General features: G+C 37.4%; 1 protein-coding gene across 2 annotated transcripts in view; it reads left to right on the plus strand.

Moving 5' to 3' along the window:
* The window catches only part of ascc3 (activating signal cointegrator 1 complex subunit 3), a 260,611-nt gene extending 240,111 nt beyond the window's left edge, over positions 1–20,500 (plus strand). For both annotated transcript variants that reach the window (XM_067399556.1, XM_067399566.1), the window contains exons 37-42: positions 3,345–3,569; positions 11,306–11,457; positions 14,921–15,068; positions 19,205–19,411; positions 19,494–19,669; positions 19,746–20,500. In XM_067399556.1, the coding sequence (XP_067255657.1) occupies positions 3,345–3,569; positions 11,306–11,457; positions 14,921–15,068; positions 19,205–19,411; positions 19,494–19,669; positions 19,746–19,893 (1,056 nt within the window). In that variant the 3' untranslated portion in view covers positions 19,894–20,500. The remainder of the gene's footprint in view (positions 1–3,344; positions 3,570–11,305; positions 11,458–14,920; positions 15,069–19,204; positions 19,412–19,493; positions 19,670–19,745) is intronic.
* The last annotated feature ends 950 nt before the right edge of the window (positions 20,501–21,450 follow it).

Below are 21,450 nucleotides of genomic sequence, written 5' to 3' on the forward strand. Positions count from 1 at the left end.
GAGCACGGAAAGACGTGTTTGGCGCATGCACACATGCATCGCCCGTGGTCATAACAACTCACCCCCAGCCTGGTTTAATAGCATTTATATATATAAAAATGTCTTTGGTCAAATTAAGCTGTAAAATAAATAGTTTATCCCTTTAAATGCAATGGATTTTGAAAGATAGGCCTATCAACAAAAAAACGGGCAAAAAACTTTAAAAGCGATTTTCTCAGGTTTTCAATTGGAAAAAGAGGGCAGACGACCATAATTCAAATGGGTATATCTTTAAAACCATTCAAGGTATGACTTTGACTAGGATATCATTTTAAAGCTTAGATCTCATCTTCCCATTGATACCAAAATCTCAATTTTGAAATTTGGGTCACTGTGACTCATTTTGCTGGATCAGGTCACAAATAGAACATGTAGATTCATTTCACAACGTTATGCTCTCTGGATTTTACTGCCCGTCTGATTCCTTTTATTATTTCTTATCAGCTTTTAAAAAACTCCAAATAAGGATGAAGTCCTATTAAAGGTTAATTTAGTGCAAGATTAGTTGCTCTTTTGTTATAATTGTAAAAGAAGACGTTTTTACAGAGTCATTCTCCAGATTTATCCATAACCTTCCTAAAAGAATGAAAGAGAAAATCAGACATCAGAGACCGTGACCGCAGCATGACCTGGGCAAACAAGCTGCCAGAGGCCGTCTCAGATGACCTGATGATAAAGACATCGCCACGACTGATTCTGCTCAAAATATAGAAGGTCTGAGAGAGGAGAGGAGCTCCGAGTCATGTCTGTGAATGTTAATGTCGCCCTGTTTGTGTGTCAGTAATAGGAAAAGAGCACATGTTAATGTGGTAATGACGCCCGAGGCGGCAGGGATGAATCACTGATCCTCACAGTTACATGTTTCCCGCTTGATTATCCACTTACCACTCGCTCATTACATCTCGCTGTCTAACGCTCACACTGGTCGCTTAACAAAAGCGTGACATGAGGTGGGCAGAACCCCCATTTTCACTCTAACCAGTCAGTCAATAGCAACAAATGACCCCTCTGCATGACGCCTCCCCCATCAGCCCCTCACTCACCCTTATTGTCCTCTAATTACTGTGGAGCGGTTCATAATGAGACGGCGAGTCAAGCCGGCCCTCACAGCTCCAGGAGCTCCCCCTCGTCCCACCACCGCGGTCTTGACCTTCTCAATTGTAACCGGCAATTAAAACGATACAACAAAGCTATAAACTGTTAAATGAAGACTTTAGTGAGTCCAGCAGCTCAGGTTGAGTGTGGAGATATCAACACAGATGAATGTGCTGATGAAAGTACACTAATTCTAACAAGTATATTCCTTTAATGCATTGTAAGTTGTTTAAAAAAAAAATTAAAAACAATAAAGTGAAAAATGTATTCCCTAATTTAAAGAAAGAAAAAAAAGATCCTAAGATTTAGTAACAGGGTTGAAAAAAAAACAACAACTTTGACTCCCAGATGAAAGTACACTAATTCTAACAAGTATATTCCTTTAATGCATTGTAAGTTATTTTAGATCAAATGCATGAATATAAATATCCTGCAGTTTGAGCACCACCCGGTTACTGCGTAATTTTCAGCTTTTTACAAAAATTAGAACGTTCAATGAAATTATGGCACTCGAGAAGTAACATTATTTGGACTCTTTTCAAATAATACAGAGTCATATAATTTTTCTAACAAAATTCTAGTGTTTGCAGTTATTGCAGTTATTATAAGACAAATCTTTTTTTGTATTAAAATAATATACAAGAACATTTTTCTGCATGTTGGCAACTGATATAATCTAATCAACTGATATATCTTAATAAATAAATAAATCTTATTTATATATCTTATTAATATTTTATTTATATTTAAATTTTAAAAATTATTTATATAAAATGTATTTATTTGTTAAATAATTAATGTTAAATAATGTTAAGTAAATTATTGAAGTGTTAATACTGTAAAAGTATCATTTTTAATAAGTTTATGAATTATTATTATTTTATTATTATAATAATTCAGTTCAAAATAAATACAACCAGTGAAGGGTTTTAAAGTAGTCTTAACTACAATTTAAAGTCATTTGTAATGTGTGGGATAAAATATGTGGCTCTTATGTTTTTTTGTTTTTGTTTTGTTTTTTGTTTTTTTTTTTTTGGGGGGGGGGGGGTGTTTGTGACAAAAGGACACAAGACATTTCTGAAAGAATTTTGACAATAAAGTAAAAAATTGTCCCCAAATTAAAAAAAAAAAAAAAAAACACTTAAGGTTTAGTAATGGTTGGAAAAAAAAAACTTCTTATGAAATACATTTATATCAATGAATCAATGTATATAATATTTAGTTTAACCTCTTACGGATATCATCCAACAAACAGGCTTCTTAGCTCACACTTGTAAAGTGTTTCTTTGTAAATGTCTCCCAGAAATAAAGAGCTCAAACTGACCTGGGCTGTTCCTCAAAAGCATTGTAAGCCTCAGTAGAGAGTAGAAACATTGGCACCAGTGGTCTCTACGATCAACTGAGCTCACAATGCTCAATTTGAGAAACACAGCCCAGGTCAGTTTGAGCTCTGTTTACAGATCACGTTCCTCTCTTTATCTTCTGTATATTGATGCAGACTTCACATCACATCTCTCAGATCAGGTTCAAACATGCCAGTGTATTACTGACGTGTAGCAATAGAAGAATATGCCTCAATGCTCCCCGAAATATCCTCTTCATTAAGAGATTTGGCAGTCCATAATACAATGTTTTTTTGATAAAGACAGGAAAAAAGCATTTTATCCACCAGCAGATTATTTGATAGTGAAAAGCGATTGCTGTTTGACAGATGACTGGAGAGAAGAGGTTGAAAAAGAAGAGGGATGGTTAACATTGTCCAAAGATGAAGAGACAGTTAGAATGTTAGGTCATTTTGATGAAATTATGAATAACATTCTCTGATAAAGTGTGCGCAGTATGACCAGGCTTTATTGTAGAAGTTACTTTGTTAGTTACCTTTACAGTCGTGCAGTAGTCAAAATATCGTAAAAGTTCAAATCTTCTTATTAATAGTAAGTTAGTTAATAAGATTAGGTATTGGGTAGGATTATGGGATGTAGAATATGATCATGCAGAATAAGGCATTAATATCTGCTTTATAAGCACTAATAAACAACCAATATACTAGTAATTTGCAAGCTAATAAGCAACTAGTTAAAAGTGAGAATTGAATCCTAAAATAAAGTGTCATCCAGTTTTTAAATCTTTAATGGAAGATACGCTGACAGTGGACTGGTGGGTGACTTTGAAGCGAGTTTGTTCAGCGGATGCTGTGTGTGTGTTCACAGGAAGCAGAGGAGTACGCCGAGCTCCCCGTACGTCACAACGAGGACCAGCTGAACAGCGAGCTGGCCCAGCGGCTGCCCCTACCGGTCAACCCTCACTCCTATGACAGCGCACACACCAAGACACACCTGCTGATGCAGGCCCACTTCAGCCGCGCACAGCTGCCCTGCAGCGACTACGGCACCGACACCAAGACCGCGCTGGACAACGCCATCCGCATCTGCCAGGTGTGTGTTTATGTGTATTTATATAACGACAAAGTCATTTGTATGTCCACACCAGACACGACATTGCTGAGTGTCGCTCTTGCATACGCAATGAAATGAGTACATAATCAAATTAAACCACTGTAATATTAATAAAAATACATAGATTTTCTGACTCCAAACTTCTGAACAGCAGTGTATATTTAGTGATTTACACAATAACAGTTAACATACATTAGGTAATGGCAATAAAAGCTCAAAATAAATAATAAAAAAATAACTGAAAACAGAAAATGTGCAATATCCACTGACAGGATGTTTAGGAGATTTTGGAAAAGACACGCTTCTGTTAGTCGGCCAAATGGTGCAGTTATTAGTCAATGCTGATAACGTTAGAATGGCAAAAATATTGTGTGATTAATCAGTCTGAAACATCGGCCTATCGTTAGTCAACATTAAGAACAGACTTTTCCGGAAGTGTTTTTCTTTTTCATTTTCTCCGTAGAATTTTCCGAAAATTCTTCAGGATTCTAAACATTGAAAAAAAAAAAATATATATATATATATATATATATATATATATATATATATATATATATATATTTTTTTTTTTTGCAGCTTGTTCAAAGTGCTTAATTAAAATGAGCTAAAACAACACAATTGCTGTGCATTTTGTCCTAACTTAATTTTGTTGTTTTCAATCCACTTAAATATATTTAAAATGGAAGTTTACTTAATCCATTTGTGTTGGGATCAGATGAATGATTTTTGTTGCATTAACTGAAACTGGGCAGAGGATTTTTAGTTCCCAGCAGGCTTTGCAAATGGCTGGATCGGGAGAGTAAATATTGAAATTAAGTGTTATTTTATGTGTTTTTGAGGAAAGGGAAATAACTGAATGTCAAATACAAAGACTAGAATATATTGGAATCTCCTCAATATATTTGAACTGAAATAACTAAAAAACTTTTATTAAGTTCAACCAAAAATATAGGTTTAAAATGAAGGTTAATTTAGTGTAACCACTTGCCTTAAAAAAAAAAAAGCTCACACTTTATATATATAGAGAGAGAGAGAGAGAGAGAGAGAGAGAGAGAGAGAGAGAGGGAGAGAAGAGGGGAAAAAAAGTTGACAATGACTGTTAAAAGAGAAAGATGCATTTAAATAGCGTTTTTTCAAAACATAAAGAAATGCAGGAACAGAACAAACAAACGAAACAAAAACACCAAAACAAGTATTAATCACTGTACATGAAAGATCTCATCATATCTCTTCCTAAGAAACCTTTGTTTGTGAAAATAGGATTTTACCTCAAGGATAAGAAAGTTAACAGTAGATTCTAAAGATTTGTTTTGTTTTTCAAAAAAGCAAACAACATCCTTCATGTGCAAATTACAGTTCATATCAACTTTAGAAAAACAATAGGAGCTCAAATCTTTCCAGAAAAGTGATGAAACATTACATGAGAGAAATAAATGACAAATATCTTCACTTTCTTTTTTACAGAAGGTGTATATATCAGCTACATCACAAAATCTCGACACAAGGGTATACATTATGCACATTTTTAAAATGCACTTCTTTCACTTCCGTTGAAAATCAACGATTCAATAATATCTCCTTATCAAAGTGAGAACCCCAGTGGAGTGGTTAGATCTGTGACTAAAGTAAGCGTTATCACCACACTGTGATCTCCAGAAACAAACATCACTCTCACAGGAACGAGTTTGTTGTAACAGGATCAAGTCAGCATTCATTCTTCTACAGTATGAGAATAAGGCTTTTCTTTTAGTTAGATCTCTCAATCCACGAGTGTTTAACGAGATAAGAGTTGCATTTGCATTTGCATAGGAGAAAGGAAAAATAAAACAGGAAAGAGTAACTTGAATAAGAACACACAACGGTTTTAAAGCTTACGGCTGTGAATCTGCGTTGACAAAGAGTTAGTTAAAGCTAACACACCCTATAACTTAGGCAAAAGTGCAACTTATAGGAGGGCATAACTTACTTATGAAGAAGGAACCACAACAGAGTACAAAATGTTCATGTTGCTCCATAAAGCAATTAGTTTGTCCATGCACAGCACAGGAGTCAAGTTCGACCGCAGATGCTCCATGAAAGTAGTCTGCAAATAAAGAAATTAGTCTGTCCGAGCACAAATGAAATGTTAAATTGGAATGCTCTTTGAAGGCTGTTTGTAAAGAAATTGATCAAGTGCAACTCGTGAGAAGAACACATGGGCAGTCAGCGAAACTGTTAATGAGCAATTCTCGAGTTAAATTCAAATCGAGTTGCTCCATGAAGGTAATCTGCGATTATAAAACAGTACATTGTTTTGTTTTTTCCCAGTGACAAAAGCATGGGGACCCTTCCATGAAACCTTCTCCCCCCCCTCACGAGCCTTCTTGACCAGCGGCCATAATTTGGCCCTAGCTTCAGCATCTTGTTTGATCAGCACCTCCTTGATCCGAAGCTTGTTTTCTTTTAGATAGCGAGAGTCTTTCGCAGAACGCCATACCATGTCTCTGTAAGCTCGATAATGTTACGAGGTGCTCCGTCAGATCTCCTTTCAACTACATCATCCAACTTGTTCTGGATACTAGGGACCATCTTTCTTAGGATGCCGATTGTCGCGCTTCTCGCATCTTCTCCGTCGCGCTCTGGGACCTCGTGGAGCTTGAGATTCAGTCTCCGTGAGTACCGTTGCATTTCATCGAGGCTTCCTTTCAGACTTACGCTTTCAACTCGCAATTCCTTAATCTCCTTTTCAAGTTGAACGACCTTGACAGCGTGCATCTTGACCTCTTCACTCATATGAGAGACTTTTTCAGACAGTTTGTTGAGTTTTCCACAAGAAACAGCAACCGTTTTATCAATGGAGATCACCTTGTCGTGTGTATCATCCACTTTAGCAGATAGCTTCTGAATCACGTCAAGGAGTGTAGATAAGGAAACTTTGTTGATGCCTTTCGATCTCACAAGAGTCTTGGATGGAGTAGAGCAAATAGGCCTCGGAAGAACCTCTTCATTGGCACCGTTTTCTGTCTCAAGATTAATAATCTCCATGTCGGTGGACTCCATGTGGCATTCTTCCACGAGGTGTCCAGCTAGTATAGCGCTTTCGTGAAGGGACTGGTTTTTCCTTTTTTTGCCCATTAGGTGCAAGTACTGCCAGAAAAAAAAAAGATCGAAAAAGCATACATTTTCAAAATTGTAACTTTACATACTCAAATTTCAGTTTGACTTATTTTTATACATCAGAGACTTATTTTACATCTCGTAAAAGTGGCATTATATGACCCTTTAACAAAAAATCAACAAAAACGACTGATCTTTTGAACTTTGTTCATCAAAGAATCCTACAAAATGCATCTTGGTTTCCACAAAAATCTTACGCAGATCAGTGATAATAATCATAAATGTTTCTTGAGCAGCAAATCATCATATCAGAATGATTTCTGAAGGATCATGTGACTCTGAAGACTGGAGTAATGATGCTGAAATTCAGCTTTGATCACAGGAATAAACTACACTTTACTATATATTCACATAGAAAACAGCTGATTTACATCGGAATAATATTTCACAATATTACTGTTTATACTGTATTTATAAATGCAGTCTTGGTGAGCAGAATTGTAGAGTGTATTTCGGCATTAATATCAAACTCGTTGAAAACTGAATATTTGTTGAACATGCTTTAGATCAACCCAAAGGTCAGTTTAACACATTGCGTATTTGAGCAAGAAGTAATCGCAAAACAGTATCCGCTTTAGAAGATATATGTCCTTTTTAGACATTTACAACCCTATTTATTATTACTATTATTGTTGAATATTGTGTGCGTGTGTGTGTGAGTGTGTGTGTGTGTGTGTGTGCACTCGCTCTTTCTTAAGACAGTATCGTAATGCCGCCCTGCCGTCCCGTGTTATTCTGGCGTGTGTAAACAGACTCGCAGTGCAACACACTGAGCACAGAGTGTCTGAAGTGTGGATATGATTTATGGATATTCGGCCGTGAGGTCGTTTGGAGCGTCGTAAAACACTGGCCTCCGGGGCGGCCATAAAACAGAGCCTGCGCTGCCTGATCCAGCCAAACAACCTGATGTCGATTGTTCATGCCTGATGGCACACCTTCGAATCTGTTTGCAATTGGCTATGCCTGAGACCGCACTTGATTTTCTCTGGCCGGGGACTGGACAGATTGTCCACACTGGCGGTCCGGCTCTGCCAGCGCTGGTGATTCTCTACGGCCGCTCCGTGTGTGTCTGGGAGTGATTGGCTATGCCTCTTCATGATGTGGTTACTTTTCTGGGTTCCTGCTGTGACAGTGTTGCTGGCAGCCCCGTGCCTTCATAGCAGCCGGTCTCTTACACAGCTGAGCTCATCCTGCTGTGATGTCAGAGAATTAACCCTTCCCATCATGCCCAGCCGGGCTGATTACTTTTGAATGTTTATTTGCTCTCTCTCTGTGTGTGTGTGTGTGTGTGTGTGTGTGTGTGTGTGTGTGTGTGTGTGTGTGTGTGTGTGTGTGTGTGTGTGTGTGTGTGTGTGTACTTGCCATGAATTATAGACTATCACAATATGAGTTATTACAAATGTTTCATCTGCTCGCCAAGGCTACATTTATTTGATCAAAAATACAAGAAAAACTGTAATATTGAGAAATATTATTAAAATTGAAAAAAGTTGTTTTCTATGAAAGCTTGTTTCCGCCAATAAAAAAAATAAAAAGGGTAATTGCGACTTTTTATCACACAATCTGACTTTTTTCTCAGAATTACAAGATTTAAAAAGTCAGTCTTTTTTTTCCCTCACATTTGCACAATATAACACGCAATTGAGTTTGTCTCACAATTCTGACTTTATAACTTGCAATTCTGAGAAAAAAAGTCAGAATTGTGAGACAAAAAGTCGCAATTACCTTTTTTATTTCATGGCGGAAACAAGCTAGCTTTCTATGTGAATATATAGTAAAGTGTAATTTATTCCTGTGATCAAAGCTGAATTTTCAGCATCGTTACTCCAGTCTTCAGTGTCACATGATCATTCAGAAATCATTCTAATATGCTGATTTGCTGCTCAAGAAACACTTATGATTATTATCAATGTTGAAAGCAGTTGTGCTGTGAAATATGTTTTTGTGGAAATTGATACATTTGTTTTCAGAATTATTTGAGGAATAGAAGGTTCAAAAGAACATCATTTATTTGAAATAGAATCTTTTGTAACAAATATGTTTCTAATAAATGTCTTTATTGTCACTTTTGATAATTTTATAGCATCCTTACTGAAAAACTTACGAACCACATACTTTTGAACAGTAGTGTAAATTGCGTGAACAATAAATGTTTTATCTGCAAACTTTGCGTCCAGAATGATAATATGTTTTGACAGGTTTGACATGTTTCATGTTATATCATCTTTTAAAATTAGCAATGTTTTACAATTTAATTGTAAACAGACCTGTCAGGCATCGTTGATGGAGTAATGATATAAATATTCAGTGGGTTTTCAGAAGAGCTAATTGTCTTGCAGAAGCTGTGTATCATTGTGTCATGTTCCCAATATCATCAGACCTTAGAAAGAAACTGACCTACAGATTGCTCACAGTGTCCTTTTAGAGGCTTTTAGTTCTGGTGACAGTCATTTATGAATTATAATTTTAATAATAATTATTAATATCAATAATTAAATTGACCTTATCACAATCCCATTAACACACATATCTTCAATTATAAACAAAAACTGTAGATACCACTCTAGTCTTGGGCGATATGACCGAAAATATTTGAGTAATATATAGCGAAATGAGTTCTCTTTTGCTGATCATTTGCATTTCAATGGTTTAAAATCATTTGTTTTTAAATGCAATGTTTAAAAATGTATGCAAATGAAGCTTTCATGACCTCACAGCACAGTAACGCCACGTAAACGTAACCACAATAGAGACGATACTGCAAAATCTCCATCGGTTGACAAATTTCTACCAGTTAATCGTGTCTACTGTTATATCGCCCACCTCTACAATGAATCAGTTTTTGGATAACTAGTCAACTGTCCTTGTTTATTTTCAGTCCTCTGTTATTTATTGGTCCAGCTTTAATTTAGCTATCTGTATTACTGATATTTCCTCAGTTGGTGTCTGTCTGTCTCTCCTTCCGGAAAGGTTTGTCATATCATCCTGTTGCTGTCCTCAATTTACTCAAGCAGCTACTGTGAAATGTTAATCACAACTTTAATTTGTAGTGCATTAGCATTTTGATTAACTTGCAGGGCTCTCCGGTGCTCTTCAGGTGCTTTTTACTCATAGTTACAGAGGAAATGACTTTCTGATTAATTAAGTTTGTTAGCGCAGCTGAGCTCAGCAGACTTTAACCTTAGATCGAGGAAGAGAGAGTGACAGAACCACAAAGAGGCCGAGGAGATATAGACGACGGGCTGGCGTATAAATAAAGACATAACAATAGTATTCATTGATGATATTAATGGTCTAATTTCACACAGTTAGTGTTTGTACTCAATGTTAGCATCATGTAGCTTATCTCAAAATATGAATATATTTACATTTAGTTTTTTAAATAATGTTTCCTGAGGTGCACTTATAATGTTAATATGATTTTTTACATCAATAATTGTCATAATTTCGAAATAAATGACCATTTTCTACCCTGATCTCAGGCCTCTGTTTTAAGGGGCGTGTCTGCTGTGAGACTTCAGTGTAAACGCCCACTGCTGTGATTGGCTGATATCTTTGCATATGAAATAAGTGTTGCATGTGGAAACCTCTCGAATATCTGTACTACTTACAGTTGTCAAGATTAATGAATCGTGAAAAGTGCATTTTCACAAATGCTTTCACCATAACTAACAATGCAAACATGGTGTAAATACAGCAAGGTTCATTATGCAGTGTGACAGTGTCACTGATTTTGGTCCAGATGAACTCGCTCTGTTTGATTGACAGCTCCAGCAATTGTAAAGGGAGCTTTCTTTGATCGCTTTCTTTATATAATTTAATCACAATTTATATAACAGATTATATTAATCCTACTAAAAGAAACAATGTTAAGTTGAGCGTTTAGTCACTGGTTTGATTTACTGATGCATAAACAGCTTTAAATGATTTTAAGACAAAGAAAATCTGTCTGAACTTGAATAATTACACATCAGAAATCACAGATCAGGTGTTAGAATGAACACTGTTACTTGATGTGGCGTTGCTGACGAATCTCTGACGAAAGTCTGTTTGCAAAGCCTGCACCAAAATCGTGACTGAATTACCAAATAATCCACAGTGAAATGTACCGAACACAAATACATGATGCTCTGCTGCCACTTTTCACATAGTTGGAAAAAAAAATCTTTTCTAGCATTAGGATCCTTTGGAAGGCAATGTTATTTTTAGTCCAGTCATCCTGAATCGATCTTATGTCCTTCTCTAATGCGCCAGTGGGCGGCGCCAAGGACGCGATGATGTAGAAATAGGCGTTGTTCTTTCGCGGCACCGAAATGACATCATAATTCATTAGTTTAACTTAGTTTTTCAGTTCTGAAACTTCTAGGATATTTGTATAGTATAATTGTCTCTTAACTGTCAAAAGATCAAGGAAATTTTGAATTCTCAGTTCATGACCCCTTTAAAGAAGAATAATGCCACACGTCTTCAATTGTTCAATATTTTAGTTTAAAAATCATTCTGTCCTCAAACTGTTGAACGCTGATGCATGTGTCATTTTGCTGCTGTTGTCTCTGCAGGCGATGCTGGATGTGGTGGCCAATGAAGGATGGCTCGTGTCTGCGCTCAGCGTCTGCAACCTCGTACAGATGATCGTTCAGGCCAGGTGGCTCCACGACTCCTCCCTGCTCACACTTCCTCACATTGAAAAGCAGGATCTCTATGTCTTCAGGTACACATACTTCTGAAAGTCATGTACTTGGTCCGTTGCATCTTTTCACATTAACCAGGAGAAGTTCACAGTTCACAGAGACTGAAACAGCAGCAGATCCTGTTTGTGTTCTTTATTTTACGAATGAATGTACACCAAAATAGACAACCAGTTTTGAATGATGTCTTACTCTTATCTGTATGACCATAAATGACTGAGAATTTTAAGTTGTTTCAGCTTCTCTAAGTGATCGCGCGCACAAACAACATATCAGTTCTAGCATCTCTAAATGTATATCACACCCTACTCATCATCAAACTAATCATTCAGTCATCCAAACAGAGAAAAAGTTATTTGGCTCGGTTTAAATGGTCAGCTTGACCACCGCCCTATCGTCGCACTGATATTCCTAACACATTTTTGCGCATGTGAAGGATGCTGTGAAGTGAAGTAAAAAGCCTTGTTTACATAATAAATAACAATTTAGCATCCAAATACATATGGATTTTTGCTGAATGAAAGAGAAGCTCAATGCAAGTTTCAGTTCCACTTTTTAAATAAATTTAAGCTGTAAAATAAATATTGTTTTTAATGAATGCCACTATTAGGCTATTTTTGTTTATTTTATCGACTGCTTATATTTTTCATTCTTGTTTTGTTCTAAAAACCATTGAATTTAAAGGTTTTGCTGTCGAGTGGAAATAAAATACAAGTTTATAATATTTTTAAACATTTATTTAGCAGTATTTATTAGTTTTTTATTATGTTACTTATTTTCCGGAAAATGCTGTATTATTTAAAGGTTTAATTTTAAAGGTACTCACTTGAGTACTTACAATATCCCAAATGTTTGCAACTATTTGTAAATCGTGAGAAAATTTCAATTTTAACCAAGGCTCCGGGATGTGTGAGGAGTCGCCTGTTAATGGCGTCATACCCGCGTTACCCTCGGTTTCCGGTTTTATTTTATAGAAACCATGGAAACACCAAAGATGCTTTAATATTTACATGTTTTAATAGACAAGAGAACATCTGTTTGGATATATTTATAGACACAAAACTAATTATTGTTATATAGCTCAACACGTTTAGTCTTATTGTTTAAATCTAATTTTCTTGTTTTTTGCGAGTCTCATGCTTTACCATGCCTCAGAGAAAAACACTATTTTGTGAAGTAGCTAACATAGCATAATCAGATGCAGCTTTATTTTTAGTAACAGTAATACAGCATTTTCTCCATCATATAATACATTTTAAAATGAATTGCATGCCATTTATCAACACAAGCCATCCAGCATTTAATCTGATATTGTAAAATGGATCTATCTTACTGCAGTGTGTAACAGTGTCTCACAGCAGCCGCCGAGCGAACGCACAGAGTAACGTTATAACATCATTTTTAACACACTCAAATGTATCTAATATGATAAACAGAGCTGCGTTACCTCATACTCATGACCGGTGACCGTGTCATAATAAAAGTCCCGCTGCTCGTGAGGCATGTGTTGATCAATCGCTCCAGCTCCTCGTTCAGCTCCACAACACTTGCTCCTGCTCTGCTTCATACTACAGTAACGTTAATAATCTCATCCATGAACATGATTTCTTCCCGAGTCCAATCCCTATTCTATTCCACCGGCTGTTGAGGTGGAGACCACATGTCCCAAGATTCCGTGCTCAAACTTGGTTTCATCAAGCTACGCCTTTATTTTGAATATGCTTCTAGCGACCTCTAGTGGACAAAATGATTACATACTGCACCTTTAAAAGTGCATATTTACAGATGGGGCCATTTTGCGCCAGTTGTGTCAATGGTAACACTTCAGTATGGGGAACACATATAAACTATTAACTATGATTTTTCCCTCAAAAAAAAAAAATCCTAATTACTGCTTATTAATTGTTAGTAAGGTAGTTGTTAAGTTTATGGTAGGATTAAGAATGTAGAATAAGGTCATGCAGAATAAGGCATTAATATGTGCTTTATAAGTACTAATAAATGGCCAAAATTCTAGTAATATGCATGATAATAAGTAACTAGTTTAAAGACCCTAAAATAAAGTGTTCATTAATCCCACCCACATTAATCACTGATATAATTATGAGGGGGTCCTTAGAAAATGTTCTACCCTATAAGAGGTCCCTGGTCCCAAAAAGTTTGAGAACCCCTGCTCTGGTGCACAAAGAGCTTGTGATCCAGCTCAAGCTATGAGACGCAAGTCCATTCCTGCTGCACAGCTGATGAAGTTCTAGCCTGTGGTCACAAGGTTCGATCAAGGGTGACCCAAAGGTGCTCCTGAGGACAGCTGTGACCACAGCATCTGTGTGGCCTTCCATTGTTCTGCTGTCAGCGTCAGGTTGTTTTGCCTCACAGATTTCATGTTTGCTGCTCAGTCTTATCCCTACAGCATCAGTCACATGGAGACACCTGCTGTATGGCTAACCAGAAAAACCAATAGAATGTGATAAGCAACTTTCAGTTCAACATGTTGCTGTAGAACACTAAAAAAATGCTGGGTTAAAAACAACCCAAGTTGGGTTGAAAATGGACAAACCCAGTGATTGGGTTGTTTTAACCAGAGGTTGGGATAAATGTTTGCCTAATGTGCTGGGCGGTTTTATTCAACTCAACTATTGTTTAAAAATGACTATATGTCTGGCTTAAAATGAACCCAAAATAGGTTGGAAATTAAAAATCAGACACATCATTACTAATAATAATCAAAAGGTGAACATTTATTAATAATCAATTTAATACATGTTCATTTCCAACATACGTTGGGTTAATTTTAAGCAAGCAATAGTCATTTTTAAACAATATTTGAGTTATATAAAACTACCCAGCAGGCAAACATTTAACACAACCACTGAGTTTGTCCATTTTCAAGTTGTTTTTAACCCAGCATTTTTCAGTGTAGTATGACTAAAATCTTACAGATATATGAAACATGCAATTTTTCCCTCTTTGATATCACACTGGCAACCTTATTGACTATTTCAGAGCAGTCTTTACTTTCTCCCCTCCTCCTCCACCCGTGTGTTTTCCGCTCGCCCGAGCCTGAGCGCATCCTAACGCGTTGTCACAGAGAGAAGCGAGTGTTCACTTCCCGTCAGCGGTGTTAAAGGGGCGCAGCGCTTCTCACCTGTGGCTGGCTGATCATGACAGTGTAACATGGCTTAGTATCTAATCCCGCCGCCATCTCTTATCTAACTCCGCAAACACCATCAGCATCACTCATCAGCCCTCAAACTGCCTCTCACATGCACACGCTAACATCATTGGCGTTGGATTTTCTCTCGCCCGTAACACATTTCAGTGCGGCCGTGTCCCGCGGCGAGTGTAATTTGGTGGAAACACAATAAAAATGGTAAGAGAGGGATCAGGCCAGGCAGGATCCATCATGCTGTGACAGCAGGAAACAGAGCTCAGCCAACCCTTGCGTGATTGAAGGTAGCGTCACGTGACCGTCTTTTCCTTCGACAGGAGGTGGAGCGGCAGAGCCGCGAGGGGCGGACGGGGCTTTCAAGGACCAATCGAGGGGCTTCCCGAGCTGATAGCCGCCTGCGACGGGAAAGAGGACAACTTCACGTCGATGGTGAAGGAGGTGCTGCAGCCCAATCAGATCTCTCAGGTGGGTCATCTTACTCACCCAAGATTCAAAGTAAACAGCGTTAGGAAGACACCTGCCGCATTTCTCCACACCGTCGGAACAGAATATACTTTAGTGAAACACGAGAGTGGAGATGAATCACCTCTTAACAACATAAACATTCAAATAAATTCCCATTCCTCAGGCGTCAGGAGGCGGCGTGTGATTTGCAGCGAGCGGCAGACGGTCACGGTGGTCTCAGGTAGCACCAAGATCTCCAATTACCTCCCAAATGAGAGGGTTTAGAGCTCCAATCTAAGTGCTAATTGCAGCGGTAATGCGAGCGTCCGCGCCCAGCGTCGAGCCCAGCGCCTGTTCCCCATCAGTATTCCAGCGAACCCCCCTTCCTCTCGGCCCTGCTAATTAAATAAGCACATGCGCCGCCGCGTCCTCGTCTCATTCACTGAGGAAGCGTAATCCTTGCATAAATAGCTGTGGCAGGGTGATCTGCAGCGTTTTTTCACCATGTGTCTAATGCTAACAGAGCCACGGTGAGAGAACGCCCTCCACGCTTCCTGTCGCTCTCTTGGCCGTATTCCTCCCGTTTTATTTTAGTCCAGTTGTTGAGTGATGAGCTGAAGAGCGTTTACGGTTTATTTCATATTCTACTGTATATATACTTCTGCTCATTTATTTGATCAACAATACAGTAAAACAGTTCAATATTATTCCAGTGTAAATCAGCTGTTTTCTATGTGAATATATAGTAAAATGTAATTTACATCATTACTCCAGTCTTCAGTGTCACATGATCCTTCAGAAATCATTCTGATATGTTGATTTGATGATCAGTTATCAATGAATAGTTGATTAATGATGGTTCATCAATGTTGCTACTCATTTTTGTGAAAGCTGTGCTGCATTTCTTTTTCTTTGATGGATAGAGAGATCAGTGAACAGCGTTTATTTGAAATGGAAATCTGGGTAACACTTTATAATAAGTATACAGTGATAAAGTGCTTACAAATCATTTGCAAACCATTAGTTGATAAATATTGTAGTCTCTACATTGTTAATACAGTGGGTACAGAAAGTATTCAGATCCCCTTAAATTTTTCACTCTTTGTTATATTGCAGCCATTTGCTAAAATCATTTGTTCATTTTTTTCCTCATTAATGTACACACAGCACCCCATATTGACAGAAAAACACAGAATTGTTGACGTTTTTGCAGATTTATTAAAAAAGAAAAAACTGAAATATCACATGGTCCTATTCAGACCCTTTGTTGTGACACTCATATATTTAACTCAGGTGCTGTCCATTTCTTCTGATCATCCTTGAGATGGTTCTACACCTTCATTTGAGTCCAGCTGTGTTTGATTATACTGATTGGACTTGATTAGGAAAGCCACACACCTGTTTATATAAGACCTTACAGCTTACAGTGCATGTCAGAGCAAATGAGAATCATGAGGTCAAAGGAACTGCCTGAAGAGCTCAGAGACAGAATTGTGGCAAGGCACAGATCTGACCAAGGTTACAAAAAAATTTCTGCTGCACTTAAGGTTCCTAAGAGCACAGTGGCCTCCATAATCCTTAAATGGAAGATGTTTGGGATGACCATAACCCATCCTAGAGCTGGCCGTCTGGCCAAACTGAGCTATCGGGGGAGAAGAGCCTTGGTGAGAGAGATAAAGAAGAACCCAAAGATCACTGTGGCTGAGCTCCAGAGATGCAGTCGGGAGATGGGAGAAAGTTGTAGAAAGTCAACCATCACTGCAGCCCTCCACCAGTCGGAGCTTTATGGCAGAGTGGCCCGACGGAAGCCTCTCCTCAGTGCAAGACACATGAAAGCCCGCATGGAGTTTGCCAAGATGGTGAGAAATAAGATTCTCTGGTCTGATGAGACCAAGATAGAACTTTTTGGCCTTAATTCTAAGTGGTATGTGTGGAGAAAACCAGGCACTGCTCATCACCTGTCCAATACAGTCCCAACAGTGAAGCATGGTGGTGGCAGCATCATGCTGTGGGGGTGTTTTTCAGCTGCAGGGACAGGACGACTGGTTGCAATCGAGGGAAAGATGAATGCGGCCAAGTACAGGGATATCCTGGACGAAAACCTTTTCCAGAGTGCTCAGGACCTCAGACTGGGCCAAAGGTTTACCGTCCAACAAGACAATGACCCTAAACACACAGCTAAAATAACGAAGGAGTGGCTTCACAACAACTCTGTGACTGTTCTTGAATGATCCAGCCAGAGCCCTGACTTAAACCCAATTGAGCATCTCTGGAAAGACCTATAAATGGCTGTCAACCAACATTTACCATCCAACCTGACAGAACTGGAGAGGATCTGCAAGGAGGAATGGCAGAGGATCCCCAAATCCACGTTTGAAAAACTTGTTGCATCTTTCCCAAAAATACTCATGGCTGTATTAGATGAAAAGGGTGCTTCTACTAAATACTGAGCAAAGGGTCTGTCTGAATACTTGTGATATTTCAGTTTATCTTTTTTAATAAATTCAACAATTCTGTGTTTTTCTGTCAATATGGGGTGCTGTGTGTACATTAATGAGGAAAAAAATGAACTTAAATGATTTTAGCGAATGGCTGCAATATAACAAAGAGTGAAAAATTTAAGGGGGTCTGAATACTTTCCGTACCCACTGTATATTAATAGCCTTTATATAAATAGTGAGTTCTTCATTCATTGTCACTGTAATGAACACGATTATTATTGTTCAGTTTGCTCTTTAGATAATGGTGTTTTTATGATTTGTATCAACTGGCGTGTTTTAACAACATGATTCCGTGAGAATTATTTATTTTAAAGTGGGTATGCTTAGTTTGGGGATAGGGTTAAGGAATATATATATATAATATAATATATTTGTGAATATTTTACATTTCTATTGCTGTATTGTACATTTCAGAATGTATCCAAACATATTCATAAATGTTGTGTCTGAATATCTGCATAGATTCAATGATTCCAGTCTTATTTTAAACCAGAGCAGAAAATGCTTCATGAAAACATTAAAAAGTTATTCGGTAACACTACAATAAGGTTCATTAGTTAACATGAACTAATAAGGAACTGCACTTGTACAGCATTTATTCATCTCTGTTAATGTTAATTTCAACATTTACTAATACATTATTAAAATCTTGTTAAATTAGTTAATGCACTGTGAACTAACATGAACAAACAATGAACAACTGGATTTTCATTAACTAACATTAACAAAGATTAGTAAATACAGTAACAAATGTATTGCTCATGGTTAGTTCATGTTAGTTAATACATTAACTAATGTTTAACTAATGAACCTTATTATAAAGTGTTAATTATAAAGAAATGTTTGTGTAAAGTGAGTTGATGCACATTTGTAAACATTTTAAGAACACACTATTAATGCAATTAAAGGTTGATTTAAAGCACTTAATTAATGACAATGTAGTATTTTCTGTGACCTAATCTGAAGTGAGAACTATTTGCTCTGAATTTCCATTAACAACTCCTTTACTACTGTATTAAATACTGTACATCACTTATCTGGTTAATGAGTTGTTAACAGCATTAAAACCATTATCAAACTCTTTACATATGAGCAAATTAAACTATAATAATTTTGTTAATTACAGTGACTAAATGAAGAAGTCACTATTTGTATTCAGGCTAATAATATATTACAATTTAGAGACTATAATTTATAAACTATAATCAACTATAAACTAGTTGTTTGCAAAAGTGCTTTGTTACTGTAAAGTGTTAACAAAATCATTTTTAATATTATAAATGTCTTTACTGTCAGTTTTGATCAATTTATTGCATCCTTACTGAATAATGTATTATTATATTGTCATTTTTAATCTTACTTAACCCAAAATTTGGAATGCTATTGTATCACAGTTCCCACAAAAATATTGTGCAGCACAACATTGATAATAAATCAGAAATGTTTGTTGAGCAGCAGATCAGTATATTAGAATGATTTCTGAAGTAAAAATCACTTCATTCCGGTTATTCCAAGCTTTTGAGCAGTGGCGTAATTCACAGAACTTGCAGAAGTAGTATTGCTAAATTTGCCTGATGTCAGTCAAATTCAAGAAAAAAGCGTTTTACTTTAAAGCAGCATGTTCTTTATGTGGTGCTAATTGTGTTGTTTTGTCAGGCATGGCTGTATGTGAGTCACCTGCCCGTGGTGGAGGTCAGTCTGAGCGTGAAGGGCTGGTGGGAGGGCTGTGAGGAGCAGACGGAGCGCACGCTCCCATCTAACGTCACCAACATCCGGGACGAGTCCAGCTGGCAGCCGCTGCACGCCGATCAGGAGTACGTCCTACAGGTGTCCCTGCGCCGCCTCAACGCCGGCCAGCAGAGAGTGAGTCTGACCACACACACAGAACCAGTGTTTTTCTCTTCATCACCAGCCCTTCAGCTCATGTTGATTCTGCTGCTTTCAGAGGAAGCAGGACAGCAGGGCACAGGCGCCGCGCTTCCCCAAACCAAAAGACGAAGGCTGGTTTCTGGTTCTCGGGGAGGTTGAGAAAAAAGAACTGCTGGCTATCAAACGCGTGGGATTCATTCGCAACCGCAGCAGCGTGTCCGTGGCCTTCTACACGCCGGAGAAGACGGGAAGGTAAGAGCCGGCCGCTGATTCTCTCATGCCTTTTCTTCATAGCATCTGCAGTCTTAATGTGTCCATCTTCCTGCAGGTGTATCTACACACTGTACCTGATGAGCGACAGCTACCTCGGCCTGGATCAGCAGTACGACCTCCATCTGAACATCATCCCGGCCAGCATATCTGCGCAGGTCAACAGTGAGATATCAGAGAGCACGGGCAGAACGGGCCGCCAGTGACCTCACGCTCGGATCAAACCAAACCAATGTTGTTTTTGGGTTGTTGTTTTTGGCTTGGGATGTTAATTTATTGGCCGATTCTTTTTGTAAGTTCTAGGAAAACTACACTTTATGAGTGCCGGTTTATAAAACCCGGTGTTTTTCCTTCAGTTAAACATTAGGTGATTGGTACATTTGGCCTGAATAGTGATTTCACCCAAATCTAACACTGTCAGCTGAGATCAGATGGTTGTAATGGAGCATAAGCCTCAGGCGTTCACTCTTTCTGCCTTTATTACTTTTTTTTTTTTTTTTTTTTTTTTTACTCTTATTACTGATTTTGTCTTTGCTTTTTTTTTGTTCACCAACAACACCCTGCGGTGTGTTTCAGGGCAAACTGTGTTTGTCAAATGAAAAATATAAAACATAAAAGTGTTTTTTTTTCTTCTGAATTTATGGAAATGTTCTGTATGAAAAGCAGTTTTGTTAAATATGTAAAATAAAAACACATGAATGCAGCACAATTGTTAATTGTTCCAGGCTTTAATAAGTGTCCACATGTACCTGACTTGTGCTGTTTTCAGCAGTTTTCCACACACCACGTACTTTTGATTGATTTTTGTTTTTTACAGAGGTTAAGTGGTCTTATGAACCTGTCAGGGTAACATCTTTCATTCTGTTTTTATGCATATTTCTGCCATGAACATAAGGATTTTAAGGAATTTGCAGATATTAGAGTAGCACATTTAAAACATTTAAGCATATTGTTTTATGCAGGGTTCAAGGATTTGTATTGTCACTCCAAACAACTTGAGCTGGAAGGAAATTAGGTACTGATGTCCAGTTAAAACCACTCAAATAAATACACATACAGCTAATCACACACACACATAGACTAAAACCTGACAATTAGCAATAAAAAACAATGCACACTAAAAAATCCTGGTTGAAAATGGACAAACCCAGCAATTGGGTTGTTTTAACCCAGTGGTTGGGTTAAATGTTTGCCCAACCTGCTGGGTAGTTTTATTTAACTCAACTACTGATTAAAAATGACTATATGGCTGGCTTAAAATGAATCCAAAATAAGTGAAAAATTAAAAATCAGACACATAATTACTAGAGGCAACAATAATAATCAAAAGGTGAACATTTAATAAATGTTTATTGTTTATTATTCATTATCTTATTAATAAATGCACATTTATTAAACATATTAATAAATGTTAATTCCCAGCATATTTTGGGTTCATTTTACGCAAGCAATACAGTAATTTTTATACAACAGTTGAGTTAAATAAAACTACCCAGCACGTTGGGAAACATTCAACCCAACTTGGGTAGTTTTTAACCCAGCATTTTTTAGAGTGTACTGGGTAGTTTTATTTAACCCAACTATTGTTTAAAAATGACTGTATGTCTGGATTAAAATGAACCCAAAATAGGTTGGAAATTAAAAATCAGACACATAATTACTAGAGGCAACAATAATGATCAAAATGTGAACATTTATTAATAAGCAATTCAATAAATGTTTAATTATTATTCATGAAACATATTAATAAATGTTAGTTAAAC

The sequence above is a fragment of the Chanodichthys erythropterus genome, chromosome 2 (assembly GCF_024489055.1).
Source record: "Chanodichthys erythropterus isolate Z2021 chromosome 2, ASM2448905v1, whole genome shotgun sequence".
In the NCBI taxonomy this organism is placed as follows: Eukaryota; Metazoa; Chordata; class Actinopteri; order Cypriniformes; family Xenocyprididae; genus Chanodichthys; species Chanodichthys erythropterus.